Source organism: Salmo trutta, chromosome 24 (genome assembly GCF_901001165.1).
Source record: "Salmo trutta chromosome 24, fSalTru1.1, whole genome shotgun sequence".
Taxonomy (NCBI): Eukaryota; Metazoa; Chordata; class Actinopteri; order Salmoniformes; family Salmonidae; genus Salmo; species Salmo trutta.
The window spans coordinates 49,446,188-49,466,121 of NC_042980.1; the positions used below are offsets into that span (position 1 = coordinate 49,446,188).

The window sequence follows — 19,934 nt, forward strand, 5'->3', positions numbered from 1 at the left end:
CATCGAGGACGTCGTCCCCATAGTGACTGTACGTACATACTCCAACCAGAAGCCATGGATTACAGGCAACATTCACACTGAGCTAAAGGCTAAAGCTGCCGCTTTCAAGGTGCGGGACTCTAACCAGGAAGCTTACAAGAAATCCTGCTATGTCCTGCGACGAACCATCAAACAGGCAAAGATTGAATCGTACTACACCGGCTCCGACGCTCGTCTTATGTGGCAGGGCTTGCAAACTATTACAGACTACAAAGGGAAGCACAGCCGAGAGCTGCCCAGTGACAACAGCCTACCAGACGAGCTAAATCACTATTCTCGCTTCGAGGCAAGCAACACTGAGGCATGCATGAGAGCATCAGCTGTTCCGGACGACTGTGTGATCAAGCTCTCCGTAGCCAATGTGAGTAAGACCTTTAAACAGGTCAACATTCACAAGGCCGCAAGGCCAGACGGATTACCAGGACGTGTACTGCGAGCATGTGCTGACCAACTAGCAAGTGTCTTCACTGACATTTTCAACATGTCCCTGACTGAGTCTGTAATACCAACATGTTTCAAGCAGACCACCATAGTCCCTGTGCCCAAGAACACAAAGGCAACCTGCCTAAATGACTACCGACCCTTAGCACTCACATCTGTAGCCATGAAGTGCTTTGAAAGGCTGGTAATGGCTCACATCAACACCATTATCCCAGAAACCCTAGACCCACTCCAAGTTGCATACCGCCCAAACAGATCCACAGATGATGCAATCTCTACTGCACTCCACACTGCCCTTTCCCACCTGGACAAAAGGAACACCTATGTGAGAATGATATGCATTGACTACAGCTCAGCGTTCAATACCAAAGCTCATCACTAAGCTAAGGATCCTGGGACTAAACACCTCCCTCTGCAACTGGATCCTGGACTTCCTGATGGGCCGCCCCCAGGTGGTAAGGGTCAGGAACAACACATCCACCACGCTGATCCTCAACGTGGGGGCCTCTCAGGGGTGCGTGCTCAGTCCCCTCCTGTACTCCCTGTTCACTCATGACTGCACGGCCAGGCACGACTCCAACACCATCATTAAGTTTGCAGACGACACAACAGTGGTAGGCCTGATCACCGACAACGACAGACAGCCTATAGGGAGGAGGTCAGAGACCTGGCCGGGTGGTGCCAGAATAACAACCTATCCCTCAATGTAACCAAGACCAAGGAGATGATTGTGGACTACAGGAAAAAGAGGACCGAGCACGCCCCCATTCTCATAGACGGGGCTGTAGTGGAGCAGGTTGTGAGCTTCAAGTTCCTTGGTGTCCACATCAACAAAAACTATAATGGTCCAACACACCAAGACAGTCGTGAAGAGGGCACGACAAAGCCTAATGCTCCTCAGGAGACTGAAAAGATTTGGCATGGGTCCTCAGATCCTCAAAAGGTTCTACAGCTGCAACATCGAGAGCATCATGACTGGTTGCATCACTGCCTGGTATGGCAACTGCTCGGCCTCCGACCGCAAGGCACTACAGAAGGTAGTGCGTACGGCCCAGTACATTACTGGGGCTAAGCTTCCTGCCATCCAGGACCTCTACACCAGGTGGTGTCAGAGGAAGGCCCTAAAAATTGTCAAAGACTCCAGCCACCCTAGTCATAGACCGTTCTCTCTGCTACCGCACGGCAAGCGGTACCAGAGCGCCAAGTCTGGGTCCAAGAGGCTTCTAAACAGCTTCTACCCCCCAAGCAATAAGACTCCTGAACAGGTAACCAAATGGCTTCCCGGACTATTTGCATTATGTCCCCCCAACCCCTCTTTACACTGCTGCTACTCTCTGTTTATCTTATATGCATAGTCACTTTAACTATACATTCATGTACATACTACCTCAATTGGGCCGACCAACCAGTGCTCCCACACATTGGCCTACCGGGCTATCTGCATTGTGTCCCGCCACCCACCCGCCAACCCCTCTTTTACGCTACTGCTACTCTGTTCATCATATATGCATAGTCACTTTAACCATATCTACATGTACATACTACCTCAATCAGCCTGACTAACTGGTGTCTGTATGTAGCCTCGCTACATTTATAGCCTGTCTACTGTATATAACCTCTCTACTGTATATAACCTCTACTGTATATAGCCTCGCTACTGTTATAGCCTCTCTACTGTATATAGCCTCTCTACTGTATATAGCCTCTACTGTATATAGCCTCTACTGTATATAGCCTCTACTGTATATAGCCTCTCTACTGTATATAGTCTGTCTTTTTACAATTGCTTTATTTCTTTACTTACCTATTGTTCACCTAATAGCTTTTTTGTATTATTGGTTAGAGCCTGTAAGTAAGCATTTCACTGTGAGGTCTACCACACCTGTTGTATTCAGCATTTCACTGTGAGGTCTACTACACCTGTTGTATTCAGCATTTCACTGTAAGGTCTACTACACCTGTTGTATTCAGCATTTCACTGTAAGGTCTACTACACCTGTTGTATTCAGCATTTCACTGTGAGGTCTACTACACCTGTTGTATTCAGCATTTCACTGTGAGGTCTACTACACCTGTTGTATTCAGCATTTCACTGTGAGGTCTACTACACCTGTTGTATTCAGCATTTCACTGTGAGGTCTACTACACCTGTTGTATTCAGCATTTCACTGTGAGGTCTACTACACCTGTTGTATTCAGCATTTCACTGTGAGGTCTACTACACCTGTTGTATTCAGCATTTCACTGTAAGGTCTACTACACCTGTTGTATTCAGCATTTCACTGTGAGGTCTACTACACCTGTTGTATTCAGCATTTCACTGTGAGGTCTACTACACCTGTTGTATTCAGCATTTCACTGTGAGGTCTACTACACCTGTTGTATTCAGCATTTCACTGTGAGGTCTACTACACCTGTTGTATTCAGCATTTCACTGTGAGGTCTACTACACCTGTTGTATTCAGCATTTCACTGTAAGGTCTACTACACCTGTTGTATTCGGTGCACGTGACAAATAAACTTTGATTTGATTTTATACTTTTATATATAACATGGACTCTTAACATGATGAAACTTTGTTGCTTCTTGCTGAGAAAGGAAAGGGTTGGGTTTTCACTAGCTTCCATAACCACAAAGTCAGATTCTACAGCCACAAAGTCAGATTCTACAGCCACAAAGTCAGATTCCACAGCCACAAAGTCAGATTCTACAGCCACAAAGTCAGATTCCACAGCCACAAAGTCAGATTCCACAGCCACAAAGTCAGATTCCACAGCCACAAAGTCAGATTCCACAGCCACAAAGTCAGATTCCACAGCCACAAAGTCAGATTCCACAGCCACAAAGTCAGATTCCACAGCCACAAAGTCAGATTCTACAGCGTTTTGGTTTTAGTTTAAGGTTAGGTTAGGCATAAGGTTAGGGTTAAAGTTAGGGTTTTGTAAATGGCTTTGGTTCATGACTTTGTGGGTAAAGAAGCTAGTAAATGGTCGCCAGTCCACCCATCACGCCATCATTTGTATTTTATTTGTATCCCCATTAGTTCCTGCCAAGGCAGCAGCTACTCTTCCTGGGGTTTATTATGGATCCCCATTAGTTCCTGCCAAGGCAGCAGCTACTCTTCCTGGGGTTTATTATGGATCCCCATTAGTTCCTGCCAAGGCAGCAGCTACTCTTCCTGGGGTTTATTATGTATCCCCATTAGTTCCTGTCAAGGCAGCAGCTACTCTTCCTGGGGTTTATTATGGATCCACATTAGTTCCTGCCAAGGCAGCAGCTACTCTTCCTGGGGTTTATTATGGATCTCCATTAGTTCCTGCCAAGGCAGCAGCTACTCTTCCTGGGGTTTATTATGGATCCCCATTAGTTCCTGCCAAGGCAGCAGCTACTCTTCCTGGGGTTTATTATGGATCCCCATTAGTTCCTGCCAAGGCAGCAGCTACTCTTCCTGGGGTTTATTATGGATCCCCATTAGTTCCTGCCAAGGCAGCAGCTATTCTTCCTGGGGTCTGGCAACATTAAGACAGTTATATACAGTTATAAATATGAATGAGTTGAATGGGGACCCCGCTCTAGTCATTCTATTTCTATGTCAGCACATGCAGTCAGGAGTGTTGCTATTCTAATGGTTGTTACGGTGACCGCTGTAATTTGGCTTGCCAAAATTCCATGACCGTTAAAGCCCTATTTTGAAGTTGAGGCAATATAACACATTTTCAGTGCGGCCGTCCGGACGTCGTTGAAGGCTGAATGCGGACCCCAGGGCAAAATGAGTTTGACACACTTGGCCTAGAGGAAGAGGGTTTGGTATGTTTGGCTGAGCGGTCTAAGGCACTGCATCTCATTGCTCGAGGTGTCACTACAGACCCTGGTTCGATTCCAGGCTGTATCACAACCGGCCGTGATTGGGAGTCCCACAGGGCGGCGCATAATTGGCCCAGCGTCGTCCAGATTAGGGCCGTCATTGTAAATAAGAATTTGTTCGGAACTGACATGCCTAGTTAAATAAAGGTTAAATAAAAATAAATAAATAAAAAATAGGGCCAACACACTTTACTTTCATCCAGCGTAATTAGCCTAAGAAAACATTAATTTCGCTCAGACAGTGGATGGTCCCATTAGGTAGTTTGGTTGGTCCCAGTAGGTAGTTTGGTTTGTCCCAGTAGGTAGTAAAGGTCATTTGGTTTGTCCCAGTAGGTAGTTTGGTTTGTCTCAGTAATTAGTTTAGGTCGTTTGGTTTGTCCCAGTAGGTAGTGAAGGTCATTTGGTTGGTCCCAGTAGGTAGTTTAGGTAGTTTGTCCCTCTTACCTTCTCATAGTTGGTGGTGAGGACCAGGGATCCGTCGTCGTGGTAACAGGAGCTAACAGTAGCAGGAAGGAGCTGATCTTTGTCCCGCAGCCAGACAAGGGCCCCCTGAAACACAACAGACAGACAGACAACATGAGACTGTGGCTAAATACTGTCTGCAACAACAACCCAACATGACGGGCCCCTTGAAACACAACAGACATACAGACAACATGACTCATAACAGAAGAAAATCCTCATGTGGGAGCATGCTACTAGAACCTGATGCCTCTGGCTAAACACAAGATACAACATGAATCTGTGTCGACTGAAGGGCCACTCAGAGGGGAAACAGAATAACACTACCAGCAGGATGGTCCTACAGTCTAGGTAGCACCGGACGTGCTACCTGTCCCAGACCTGCTGTTCCAGACCTGCTGGAAGCCTGACCTGTTCACCGGACGTGCTACCTGTCCCAGACCTGCTGGAACCCTGACCTGTTCACCGGACGTGCTACCTGTCCCAGACCTGCTGGAACCCTGACCTGTTCACCGGACGTTCTACCTGTCCCAGACCTGCTGTCCCAGACCTGCTGTCCCAGACCTGCTGTCCCAGACCTGCTGTCCCAGACCTGCTGTCCCAGACCTGCTGTCCCAGACCTGCTGTCCCAGACCTGCTGTCCCAGACCTGTTCACCGGACGTGCTACCTGTCCCAGACCTGCTGGAACCCTGACCTGTTCACCGGACGTTCTACCTGTCCCAGACCTGCTGTCCCAGACCTGCTGGAACCCTGACCTGTTCACCAGACAGGCCACTCAGAGAGGGGAAACAGAATAACACTACCAGTAGGATGGTCCTACAGTCTAGACAACAACCCACAACCCTGGCGTTGCAAACACCATGCTCTACCAACTGAGCTACAGGGAAGGCTCTAGTAGTCTCTACCCTCTAGTAGTCTCTACCCTCTAGTAGTCTCTACCCTCTAGTCTCTACCCTCTAGTCTCTACCCTCTAGTAGTCTCTACCCTCTACCCTCTAGTAGTCTCTACCCTCTACCCTCTAGTAGTCTCTACCCTCTACCCTCTAGTAGTCTCTACCCTCTAGTCTCTAGTAGTCTCTACCCTCTAGTCTCTACCCTCTAGTACCCTCTAGTAGTCTCTACCCTCTACCCTCTAGTCTCTACCCTCTAGTACCCTCTAGTAGTCTCTACCCTCTACCCTCTACCCTCTAGTCTCTACCCTCTACCCTCTACCCTCTAGTCTCTACCCTCTACCCTCTACCCTCTAGTCTCTACCCTCTACCCTCTAGTACCCTCTAGTACCCTCTAGTAGTCTCTACCCTCTACCCTCTAGTACCCTCTAGTAGTCTCTACCCTCTACCCTCTACCCTCTACCCTCTACCCTCTAGTAGTCTCTACCCTCTAGTCTCTAGTAGTCTCTACCCTCTAGTCTCTACCCTCTAGTAGTCTCTACCCTCTACCCTCTACCCTCTAGTCTCTACCCTCTACCCTCTACCCTCTACCCTCTAGTCTCTACCCTCTACCCTCTAGTACCCTCTAGTAGTCTCTACCCTCTACCCTCTACCCTCTACCCTCTAGTAGTCTCTACCCTCTAGTAGTCTCTACCCTCTAGTCTCTACCCTCTAGTCTCTACCCTCTAGTCTCTACCCTCTAGTCTCTACCCTCTAGTCTCTACCCTCTACCCTCTAGTCTCTACCCTCTAGTCTCTACCCTCTAGTCTCTACCCTCTAGTCTCTACCCTCTAGTCTCTACCCTCTAGTCTCCACCCTGCTCACACCCCCACCCTGCTCACACCCCCACCCTCCTCACAACCCCACCCCCACCTTGCTCACACCCCCACCCTCCTCACACCCCCACCCCACCCCCACCCTCCTCACACCCCCACCCCACCCCCACCCTCCTCACAACCCCACCCCCACCCTGCTCACACCCCCACCCTCCTCACACCCCCACCCCACCCCCACCCTCCTCACAACCCCACCCCCACCCTGCTCACACCCCCACCCTCCTCACACCCCCACCCTCCTCACAACCCCACACCCACCCTCCTCACACCCCCACCCTGCTCACACCCCCACCCCCACCCTCCTCACACCCCCACCCTGCTCACACCCCCACCCCAACCCCCACCCTCCTCACACCCCCACCCACACTCTGCTCACCCCCCCACCCTGCTCACCCCCCCACCCTGCTCACACCCCCACCCTGCTCACACGCTCACCCCCCCACCCTGCTCACACCCCCACCCTGCTCACACCCCCACCCTGCTCACACCCCCACCCCCACCCTGCTCACACGCTCACCCCCGCACCCTGCTCACACCCCCACCCTGCTCACACCCCCACCCCCACCCTGCTCACACCCCCACCCCCACCCTGCTCACACCCCCACCCCCACCCTGTTAACGTGGCAGAGTGGAGTCACTGCCCTCCCAGCCATGTTACACTGAGGAGACAGGGATCTGTAGCAGGACGCAATAGGAGGAATAGATGATTGGAAAGTCAGGAGAGAAGACCTGCAATAACAGGAATCACGAGTCACTTCCTGTTGATGTTGGAGCACGCTAGGGACTGTCTGTCTACAGCATAATGTGTCCTCTCCACTAGCTGACCACAGACTGGTTCTCATGCCAGCCTGGCCAAACAGTATGAATCACCCTAGCACCAGCGTTTAGTGGGGTAGTGAGGTGGAGAGAGAGTTACTTGTCCAACAAGGCATAAAATGGAGAATATAAATAATCCTAGGACAAACCCCTAGACCCTAGGCCCTAAACCCTAGGCCCTAAACCCTAGGCCCTAAACCCTAGGCCCTAGACCCTAGACCCTAGGCCCTAAACCCTAGACCCTAGGCCCTAAACCCTAGGCCCTAGACCCTAACCTCAACCCTCCCTACCTCTACACAAGGTTCCAAGGGCATGCCTCTCAGACATCAATCCCATGTACTATTAACAATATGCTGCTGCACTAATTTGTGGGTGTAATCAGAGTCAAAATCAGTCATCACCAGGACAGGGCTGGGTGTAGACAGAGTCATCACCAGGACAGGGCTGGGTGTAGACAGAGTCATCACCAGGACAGGCTGGGTGTAGTCAGAGTCATCACCAGGACAGGGCTGGGTGTAGACAGAGTCATCACCAGGACAGGGCTGGGTGTAGTCAGAGTCATCACCCGGACAGGACAGGGCTGGGTGTAGTACTGGGTGTAGTACTGGGTGTACTACTGTACTATATATAATTTACAGTAATATTTACTGTATTACTGTAAATGACAGCGGGTCTTGTCATTGCCACATTGTCCCTGGACGATAAGTAAGTTCAGGAGATCAACTCATCATTATGGGTCATTGAGAATCCATAAAATGCATGGAAATTGCCTGCAAATAATACCTATTATTTCAGTGGTTTGTACTAGAGGGCTGCACCCGTGGTCGGTATTGCTCATGCTGTCGGTCAGACAAGACAACTTTGGGATGAAAATATTTTTGTTTGTCCCCACAGATTATTGGAAACATTCAGCCTACCTAATGTATTAAAAGCACATATTTTTCTCATTATTCATACTCAACACTCAACTTCAGTAGCCTGCCTCTCCTCTAGAATGTCATTGAATGCTGAAGAGTTAAGGGGCCTAGCCCAAACCAAGAAAGCCCCAGACCATTATTCCTCCTCCACCGAACTTTACAGTTGGCACTATGGACTGGGGCAGGTAGCTTTCTCCTGGCATCCGCCAAACCCAGAATTCATCACTCCAGAGAACGCATTTCCACTGCTCCAGAATCCAATGGCGACAAGCTTTCCACCACTCCAGCCGACATGTGGCTTTGTGCATGATGATCTTAGGTTTGTGTGCAGCTGCTCTGCCATGGAAACCCATTTCATGAAGCTCCCGACGAACAGTTCTTGTGCTGACGTTGCTTCCAGAGGCAGTTTGGAACTCGGTAGCGAGTGTTGCAACCGAGGACAGACGATTTTTACACTTCAGATGATCTTTAGCACTTGGCGGTCTCGTTCTGTGAGCTTGTGGGGCCTACCACTCGGCGGTCCCATTCTGTGAGCTTGTGTTGTCTACCACTTCGCGGCTGAGCCGTTGTTGCTCCTAGACGTTTACACTTCACAATACCAGCACTTAAAGATCACCGGGGTAGCTCTAGCAGGGCAGAAATTTGCTGAACTGTGTCGGTGCCACGTTGAAAGTCAAAGTTTTTGCACATTTGATGTTGCCTAAAGGGCTGGGATCATGGCTGGCAAGTGAGCTGCGTCACATACCTAAAATAACATTGTGGGACTGCAGTTGGTTTTGGGACCAGTTCTTGTAATAGCAGGCAGGAGTCGGACAGAAAGCCAGCCGGTGAGTGCTGGGTGCAGAATGAAAAGCCGCTGGTGAGGGCAGGAGCGGGATGAAGAAATCTACTTTGTGCTTTTGTGTTTTTTTTCATTGTGATCATCACACCCCATTAGAGACAGAGAGAAAGCGATGGATGGATCATTCAGCCAGCAGCACTCTGGTCTAAAAACCTTGTTTCCATTTAAGAAAAGATCAAGGTTTTTTTTCTCTTTAATGGAACACAGCTAAATGTAGCTACAGAAACTCACCAGGGACAGGAGGCTTGGAGGAGGAGTAGAGGCTGTACATTAGGAGAGGGCTGGGTTTGTGTGTGTGTGTGTGTGTGTGTGTGTGTGTGTGTGTGTGTGTCTGGGACCGGGAGAGGAAGGCTGAGGTACACGATAAGGTACACGATAATCCTCTGTCCCATTGTCTAGAAGCAGACTAAAGGTTAATATAGAAACATGATGATACTCTGTCCCATTGTCTAGAAGCAGACTAAATCAAATTAAATTGTATTTGTCACATGCTTACGTGTAAATCTGTCATCAAGGCAAAGTGTGGTTTATTTTGATTTGTTTAATACTTTTTTTGGTTACTACATGATTCCATATGTGTTATTTCATAGTTTTGATGTCTTCACTATTATTCTACAATGTAAAAAATAGTAAAAATAAAGAAAAACCCTTGAATGAGTATTTGTCCAAACATTTGACTGGTAGTGTATATAAACTCATCAAAAAAATAAATGTCCTCTCACTGTCAACTGCGTTTATTTTCAGCAAACTTAACATGTGTAAATATTTCTATGAACATAACAAGATTCAACAACTGAGACATAAACTGAACAAGTTCCACAGACATGTGACTAACAGAAATGGAATAATGTGTCCCTGAACAAAGGGGGGGGGTCAAAATCAAAAGTAACAGTCAGTATCTGGTGTGGCCACCAGCTGCATTAAGTACTGCAGTGCATCTCCTCCTCATGGACTGCACCAGATTTGCCAGTTCTTGCTGTGAGATGTTACTCCACTCTTCCACCAAGGCACCTGCAAGTTCCCGGACATTTCTGGGGGGAATGGCCCTAGCCCTCACCCTCCGATCCAACAGGTCCCAGACGTGCTCAATGGGATTGAGATTCGGGCTCTTCGCGGCCATGGCAGAACACTGACATTCCTGTCTTGCAGGAAATTACGCACAGAATGAGCAGTATTGCTGGTGGCATTGTCATGCTGGAGGGTCATGTCAGGATGAGCCTGCAGGATGAGGGAGGAGGATGTCTTCCCTGTAACGCACAGCGTTGAGATTGCCTGCAATGACAACAAGCTCAGTCCGATGATGCTGTGACACACCGCCCCAGACCATGACGGACCCTCCATCACCAAATCGATCCCGCTCCAGAGTACAGGCGTCGGTGTAACGTTCATTCCTTCAACGATAAACGCAAATCCGACCATCACCCCTGGTGAGACAAAACCGCGACTCGTCAGTGAAGAGCACTTTTTGCCAGTCCTGTCTGGTCCAGCGACGGTGGGTTTGTGCCCATAGGCGACGTTGTTGCCGGTGATGTCTGGTGAGGACCTGCCTTACAACAGGCCTACAAGCCCTCAGTCCAGCCTCTCTCAGCCTATTGCGGACAGTCTGAGCACTGATGGGGGGATTGTGCGTTCCTGGTGTAACTCGGGCAGTTGTTGTTGCCATCCTGTACCTGTCCCGCAGGTGTGATGAACGGATGTACCGATCCTGTGCAGTTGTTGTTACACATGGTCTACCACTGCGAGGACGATCAGCTGTCCGTCCTGTCTCCCTGTAGCGCTGTCTTAGGCGTCTCATAGTACGGACATTGCAATTTATTGCCCTGGCCACATCTGCAGTCCTCATGCCTCCTTGCAGCATGCCTAAGGCATGTTCATGCAGATGAGCAGGGACCCTTGGCATCTTTCTTTTGGTGATTTTCAGAGTCAGTAGAAAGGCCTCTTTAGTGTCCTAAGTTTTCATAACTGTGACCTTAATTGCCTAAGCTGTTAGTGCCTTAACGACCGTTCCACAGGTGCATGTTCATTAATTGTTTATGGTTCATTGAACAAGCATGGGAAACAGTGTTTAAACCCTTTACAATGAAGATCTGTGAAGTTATTTGGATTTTTATGAATTATCTTTGAAAGACAGGGTCCTGAAAAAGGGATGTTTCTTTTTTTGCTGAGTTTATATTATATTATTATTATATATATATATATATATATATATATATATATATATATATATATATATATATATATATATATATATATATAATAAAACAATTTTGGTACACATATTTAACCCCTTTTTTGTGTAGGCACAAAACTACCTTCATATTTCGGGAATCCCCGCTTTCCACAATGGGGTAACATTAATTTGCAGGTCAAAATGTTCGAGAAGACCGATTTTCGGGATGTCTCATGGTTTGACAAACACCGCTCTGCCACCAGAGATGTGGAAGTGTAACATCGGTGGATGTGGTGGATTGAGATGCAACAACAAAAAAATCTCTCCTTCTTAAACTGATGGATTTTGATGGGGATTTGTTATTATGTTAATTAGATTGATTCTAGGGGGTTAAAGGTCACAGCGGCCCGGAGAGCGAGATCACACGAAGAAGGAATTGAAGGCATTTATAGACGTCGTCGAATCACTGTATTAATGAAGCCGGTGACTGATGTGGTAAACTTCTCAATGTTATCAGATAAATCGCGGAAACATATTCCAGTCTGTGCTAGCGAAACAGTCCTGTAGCTTAGCATCTGCTTCATCTGACCACTTCCGTATTGAGCACGTCACTGGTACTTCCTGTTTGTAGGCGTTGTATGCATTTCTGTCTGTGGAGTAAAGGTGATCAAGAGTTTTGTCGCCTCTAGTTGCACAGTTTGACATGCTGGTTAAAAATGAGGTAATGGATTTTCAGAGGTCCGGAGTGAGCTGGACTTCCAGAGCTGCCGACACGTTGAAGTAGAAATCTTCATCCAAATGGAGGTTGGTGGTGTTCTGATGTTCGGTCACAGGAAATGATGGAGGAGACCAGTTGAGGTCAGCATTAAAAAATAGAATTGGTCAGGAGCCTGAAATAAAGGCTGCTGTCCAACGCAGTCTAACTGGTCACTACTGGGAGATCTCTGTGCATGTAGGGCACAGATCTGATTTAACTAGAGGTTAACATAAAAACACGAGGCTGAAGATAACACTTCAGATGCGTCCCAAATGGCACCCTATTCCCTATATAGTGCACTACTTAGCACCCTATTCCCTATATAGTGCACTACTTAGCACCCTATTCCCTAATAAACAGCTCTCTATCCACAGGATGTGTACCAAACTCGCCAAAAGTGGCAGTAATAAAGCCTCTCTTGAAAAAGCCAAACCTTGAAAGAGAAAATATAAAAAACGATCTGCCTATATCGAATTTCCCATTCCTCTCAAATTGTTTTGAAAAATCTGTTGCGCAGCAACTCACTGCCGTCCTGAGGACAAACAATGTATACCTGACCTCACATCTCAAAATATAGCTACTTAATGTTAGATCCCTCACTTCCAAGGCAGTTACAGTCAATGAACTAATCACTGATCATAATCTTGATGTGATTGGCCTGACTGAAACATGGCTTAAGCCTGATGAATTTACTGTGTTAAACGAGGCCTCACCTCCTGGTTACACTAGTGACCATATCCCCCGTTAATCCCGCAAAGGCGGAGGTGTTGCTAACATTTACGATAGCAAATTTAAATTTACAAAAAAAAAAAATACGTTTTCGTCTTTTGAGCTTCTCGTCATGAAATCTATGCAGCCTACTTACTCACTTTTTATAGCTACTGTTTACAGGCCTCCTGGGCCATATGCAGTGTTCCTCACTGAGTTCCCTGAATTCCTATCGGATCTTGTAGTCATAGCAGATAATATTCTAATTTTTGGTGACTTTAATATTCACATGGAAAAGTCCACAGACCCACCCTAGTCTGGACTTAGTTTTGTCCCATGGAATAAATGTTGTGGATCTTAATATTTTTCCTCATAATCCTGGACTATCGGACCACCATTTTATTACGTTTGCAATCATAACAAATAATCTGCTCGGACCCCAACCAAGGAGCATCAAAAGTCGTGCTGTAAATTCTCAGACAACCCAAAGATTCCTTGATGCCCTTCCAGACTCCCTCTGCCTACCCAAGGACGTCAGAGGACAAAAATCAGTTAACCACCTAACTGAGGAACTCAATTTAACCTTGCACAATACCCTAGATGCAGTCGCACCCCTAAAAACAAAAAACATTTGTCATAAGAAACTAGCTCCCTGGTATACAGAAAATACCCGAGCTCTGAAGCAAGCTTCCAGAAAATTGGAACGGAAATGGCGCCACACCAAACTGGAAGTCTTCCGACTAGCTTGGAAAGACAGTACCGTGCAGTATCGAAGAGCCCTCACTGCTGCTCGATCATCCTATTTTTCCAACTAAATTGAGGAAAATAAGAACAATCCGAAATTTCTTTTTGATACTGTCGCAAAGCTAACTGAAAAGCAGCATTCCACAAGAGAGGATGGCTTTCACTTCAGCAGTGATAAATTCATGAACTTCTTTGAGGAAAAGATCATGATCATTAAAAAGCAAATTACGGACTCCTCTTTAAATCTGCGTATTCCTCCAAAGCTCTGTTGTCCTGAATCTGCACAACTCTGTCAGGAGCTAGGATCAAGTGTTTTAGTACTATATCTCTTGACACAATGATGAAAATAATCATGGTCTCTAAACCTTCAAGCTGCATACTGGACCCTATTCCAACTAAACTACTGAAAGAGCTGCTTCCTGTGTTTGGCCCTCCTATGTTGACCATAATAAACGTCTCTCTATCCACCGGATGTGTACCAAACTCACTAAAAGTAGCAGTAATAAAACCTCTCTTGAAAAAGCCAAACCTTGACCCAGAAAATATTAAAAAAATCTATCGGACTATATCGAATCTCCCATTCCTCTTAAATGTAAATTGTTTTGAAAAAGCTGTTGTGCAGCAACTCACTGCCTTCCTGAAGCCAAACAATGTATACGAAACGCTTCAGTCTGGTTTTAGACCCCATCATAGCACTGAGACTGCACTTGTGAAGGTGATAAATGACCTTTTTAATGGTGTCAGACCGAGGCTCTGCATCTGTCCTTGTGATCCTAGACCTTAGGGCCGCTTTTGATACCATCAATCACCACATTTTTTTGGAGAGATTAGAAACCCAAATTGAACTACACAGACAAGTTCTGGCCTGGTTTAGATCTTATCTGTCGGAAAGATATCAGTTTGTCTCTGTGAATGGTTTGTCCTCTGACAAATCAACTGTAAATTTCGGTGTTCCTCAAGGTTCCCTTTTAGGACCACTATTGTTTTCACTATATATTTTACCTCTTGGGGATGTCATTCAAAAACATAATGTTAACTTTCATTGCTATGTGGATGAAACACAGCTGTACATTTCAATGAAACATGGTGAAGCCCCAAAATTGCCCTCGCTGGAAGCCTGTGTTTCAGACATAAGGAAGTGGATGGCTGCAAACGTTCTACTTTTAAACTCGGACAAAACAGAGATGCTTGTTCTGGGTCCCAAGAAACAAAGAGATCTTCTGTTGAATCTGACAATTAATCTTGATGGTTGTACAGTCGTCTCAAATAAAACTGTGAAGGACCTCGGCGTTACTCTGGACCCTGATCGCTCTTTTGACGAACATATCAAGATTGTTTCAAGGACAGCTTTTGTCCATCTACGTAACCTTGCAAAGATCAGATATTTCTGTTCAAAATTGATGCAGAAAAATTAATCCATGCTTTTGTTACTTCTAGGTTAGACTACTGCAATGCTCTACTTTCCGGCTACCCGGATAAAGCACTAAATAAACTTTAGTTAGTGCTAAATACGGCTGCTAGAATCCTGACTAGAACCAAAAAATTTGATCATATTACTCCAGTGCTAGCCTCCCTACACTGGCTTCCTGTTATTAAGGCAAGGGCTGATTTCAAGGTTTTACTGCTAACCTACAAAGCATTACATGGGCTTGCTCCTACCTATCTCTCCAATTTGGTCCTGCCGTACATACCTACACGTACGCTATGGTCACAAGACGCAGACCTCCTAAAATGTCCCTAGAATTTCTAAGCAAACGGCTGGAGGCAGGGCTTTCTCCTATAGAGCTCCATTTTTATGGAATGGTCTTCCTACCCATGTGAGAGAGGCAGACTCGGTCTCAACCTTTAAGTCTTTATTGAAGACTCATCTCTTCAGTAGGTCCTATGATTGAGTCTATTCTGGCCCAGGAGTGTGAAGGTGAACAGAAAGGCACTGGAGCAACGAACCGGCCTTGCTGTCTCTGCCTGGCCGGTTCCCCTCTCTCTCCACTGGGATTCACTGCCTCTAACCCTATTACAGGGGCCGAGTCACTGGCTTACTGGTGCTCTTCCATGCCATCCCTAGGAGGGGTGCGTCACTTGAGTGGGTTGAGTCACTGACGTGGTCTTCCTGTCTGGGTTGACGCCCCCCCCCCCCTTGGTTTGTGTCGTGGCAGAGATCGTTGTGGGCTATACTCGGCCTTGTCTCAGGATGGTAAGTTGGTGGTTGAAGGTATCCCTCTAGTGGTGTGGGGGCTGTGCTTTGGCAAAGTGGGTGAGGTTGTATCGTGCCTGTTTGGCCCTGTCCGGGGGTATAATCGGATGGGGCCACAGTGTCTCCTGACCCATCCTGTCTCAGCCTCCAGTATTTATGCTGCAGTAGTTTATGTGTCGGGGGGCTAGGGTCAGTCTGTTATATCTGGAGTATTTCTCCAGTGTCCTGTGTGAATTTAAGTATGCTCTCTCTAATTCTCTCTTTCTTTCTTTCTTTCTCTCTCTCGGGGGACCTGAGCCCAAAGGACCATGCCTCAGGACTACCTGGCATGATGACTCCTTGCTGTCCCCAGTCCACCTGGCCGTGCTGCTGCTCCAGTTTCAACTGTTCTGCCTGCGGCTATGGAACCCTGACCTGTTCACCGGACGTGCTACCTGTCCCAGACCTGCTGTTTTCAACTCTCTAGAGACAGCAGGAGCAGTAGATATACTCTCAATGATTGGCTATGAAAAGCCAACTGACATTTACTCCTGAGGTGCTGACCTGTGATTATTACTATGATTATTATTATCTGACCCTGCTGGTCATTTATGAACATTTGAACATCTTGGCCATGTTCTGTTATAATCTCCACCCGGCACAGCCAGAAGAGGACTGGCCACCCCTCATAGCCTGGTTCCTCTCTAGGTTTCTTCCTAGGTTTTGGCCTTTCTAGGGAGTTTTTCCTAGCCACCGTGCGTCTACACCTGCATTGCTTGCTGTTTGGGGGTTTTAGGCTGAGTTTCTGTACAGCACTTTGAGATATCAGCTGATGTAAGAAGGGCTATATAAATACATTTGATTTGTTTTGATTTAAACAGCAGACAATCATTAAGATGAAACAACCATATTGACCAGTTAGCCAGACATTACAATGTTATGGCTAGACTACATAAGGAAACACACTGTAGGCCTAAATATGTTATTTCATTCTCCAGGTCTCCATTGGGGAAAGAAAGACTAATTCTGACCTCAATGGAACTTCCCTCTTAATAAATCCAGGTTAAATGAAATTGAACCCTTTTAGCATAGGCTACTGTTCATACGTGCTGTGCCCCTGTAAGGGTGTGCTGTTATCGTTAGCGTGCCTGGTACTGTATCGTTAGCGTGCCTGGTACCAGTGTGGGTTGAGAAAAGAAAACTGCAGCACGTGGTTTGGTCTGATGGAGCAGAGTCCTGCGTCCCAAATTACACCTTATTCCCTATATAGTGGTCAAAAGTAGTGCACTATATAGGGAATAGAGTGCTAAGTAGTGCACTATATAGGGAATAGGGTGCTAAGTAGTGCACTATATAGGGAATAGGGTGCTAAGTAGTGTACTATATAGGGAATAGGGTGCTAAGTAGTGTACTATATAGGGAATAGGGTGCTCAGCAGTGCACTATATAGGGAATAGGGTGCTCAGCAGTGCACTATATAGGGAATAGGGTGCTAAGTAGTGTACTATATAGGGAATAGGGTGCTCAGCAGTGCACTATATAGGGAATAGGGTGCTCAGCAGTGCACTATATAGGGAATAGGGTGCTCAGCAGTGCACTATATAGGGAATAGGGTGCCATTTGGAACATAAGCTAGAGGAGAATTACAGACCGACTGGTTTAGTTATTCTGTAGATGTAAGAAGATCAGCTGTTATTATGTAACTCCAAATTACAGAGCCAGACTGGTGTTTATAACCCCCCCCCCCACCACCACCACCGTCTAAGTCCTGTAAGTCCTGCTCTTTAGGCACTAACTACATCAGCGTATCGGATAAAGAGGATGGATTGAAGAGAGACAGAGAGTACATTGTAACCATTGAGATAAAATGAGATTCTACTACTATAACAAGAGACTACTGACATATTATCAACACAACCATTTTGCACAGCGGAAAGCGTTTTGACAGCAGGCGAGTCATGAGCGGAATATATTTCAATAAAATGTATTTCTCAAATATATATAAATAAATAAAAGGTATGTAGATATAGTATATTTGTAAAATATATGTGTAAAATACATAACCTGCTCAACCCGACGTTAATGTCTCTGTTGACGTCTGGCACCTTAGCATCGGTGGTGTGTATTCAACGACGCCAAGGGAAGCCAGGCTTCCCCAAATACTTGACCAATAAAACCTTGATTAAAATAATGTAGATTTTGTCTCTCTGTGTAACACAGTGTGTTTTCATACTTTTCTGTCAATTTGCAAGTGGCTGAATCTCACCGGAGAAATCATCAGAGTGAGGGAAACAGCGCCCCCTCTGTCTCCGAATGTGTAACCCATGTATCTGATGCTGTCTGGACAAAAAGAGTATGACATGTTGCCCTCAGTAGCATTTGATTGATTGATACCAGCACGCGTTTAGCTTACCTTGATAAAAACAATTATAAAATAATTAGCCAATCAGAGTTTAGCAGAGCTCCACTGTGGGTTGTCCTGGTGTAACTAAATTGTTTAGCAAACTGTGAAAAACATTAACTTGACCATTCTTCAGGTCATATAACTGTTTGTTATAAGCAATATTGGCTTTGTGTACTTCACTAGACGGATGTTGCTCTCCAGGTTTTGTGACGAAACAAATGTATGTGTAGCTGAATTTATTCCGGCAGACTGTTGGTCTCTTCGTTGTTACGGTCTTATTGTATATCATGGTGGCGTATGAACGAATGGGTTATAGAGCAAACAACGCAATTATCATAATACACTGTAGGTTGTAATATGGCTTTTAAAGAGGCTTGGCTTCCCCGGTGATTTTACCCACTCACCGCTACTGATTAGCATCAGGTTCCTAAAGTGGTGTTTTACATTTAAAAGTTGGATCATTTGTAGTTGTAGTTGACAATAAATTCCACAGCTATTGAGGTATAGTCTACCTGCACCTTATGAAACATAGTAAAAATAAATGAGGTTTTTATCTTGAAGACACTCTGAATAGGCTACATGTCATATTAACACTCTGAATAGGCTACATGTCATATTAAACAGCATATTAACACTCTGAATAGGATACATGTCATATTAAACAGCATATTAACACTGAATAGGATACATGTCATATTAAACAGCATATTAACACTCTGAATAGGCTACACGTCCTATTAAACAGCATATTAACACTCTGAATAGACTACATGGCATATTAAACAGCATATTAACACTCTGAATAGGCTACATGTCATATTAAACAGCATATTAACACTGAATAGGATACATGTCATATTAAACAGCATATAAACACTGAATACGTGACATGTCATATTAAACAGCATATTAACACTCTGAATAGGTCAGGAGCCAGACCGGAAGCCTAAGAAGATTATCTCAATGATTTCAAGGCTATAGCCGATAAAAAAATACATTGTGAAGCATAAAGCACTTGTCACGTCATGACCATAGAGTGCTCTTATTTTCTATGGTAGAGTAGGTCAGGGCGTGACTGGGGAGTTTTACCTAGTTTATTTTTTCTATGTTGTGTTCTAGTTTATTTTTTTCTATGTTGGGGTTTTTGTATGATTCCCAATTAGAGGCAGCTGGTCATCGTTGTCTCTAATTGGGGATCATATTGAAGTAGTTGTTTTTCCCACTTGTATTTGTGGGAGATTATTTTTGAGTTAGTGCATGTTGCACCTCTGTCGTCACGGTTTGTGTTTTTGTTTATAGTTTATTGTTTTGTCTTGAAAAGTTTCACATTCTAATAAAAGATGTGGAACGATATTCACGCTGCACCTTGGTCGTGACAGCACTCAGCATTTAAACAACACTTTATTGTATTAAATCATTGCCTTTGAATTCATTTTTAGAATTCATTTTTAGAAACAGGAATTTGGCCAGTCTGTGGCTTCAGGCTCATGTGTTGGTCCCTGGAGAGACTGCTGGCCTCCCTACCTCTGAGGAAGCACAGTTCCCGCTCAGCCCAGTCAAAACTGTTCGCTGCTCTGGCACCCCAATGGTGGAACAAGCTCCCTCACGACGCCAGGACAGCGGAGTCAATCACCACCTTCCGGAGACACCTGAAACCCTACCTCTTTAAGGAATACCTGGGATAGGATAAAGTAATCCTTCTAACCCCCCCCCCCCCCCTAAAAGATATAGATGTACTATTGTAAAGTGGTTGTTCCACTGGATATCATAAGGTGAATGCACCAATTTGTAAATCGCTCTGGATAAGAGCGTCTGCTAAATGACGTAAATGTA

The 19,934-nt window shown here is 45.8% G+C and overlaps 1 protein-coding gene across 2 annotated transcripts in view; it reads right to left on the bottom strand.

Annotated features, from left to right (window-relative positions):
- Window positions 1-19,934, bottom strand: part of LOC115161451 (unconventional myosin-X) — a 282,041-nt gene that overhangs the window by 222,550 nt on the left and 39,557 nt on the right. For both annotated transcript variants that reach the window (XM_029712440.1, XM_029712439.1), the window contains exon 2: window positions 4,789-4,893. In XM_029712440.1, the coding sequence (XP_029568300.1) occupies window positions 4,789-4,893 (105 nt within the window). The remainder of the gene's footprint in view (window positions 1-4,788; window positions 4,894-19,934) is intronic.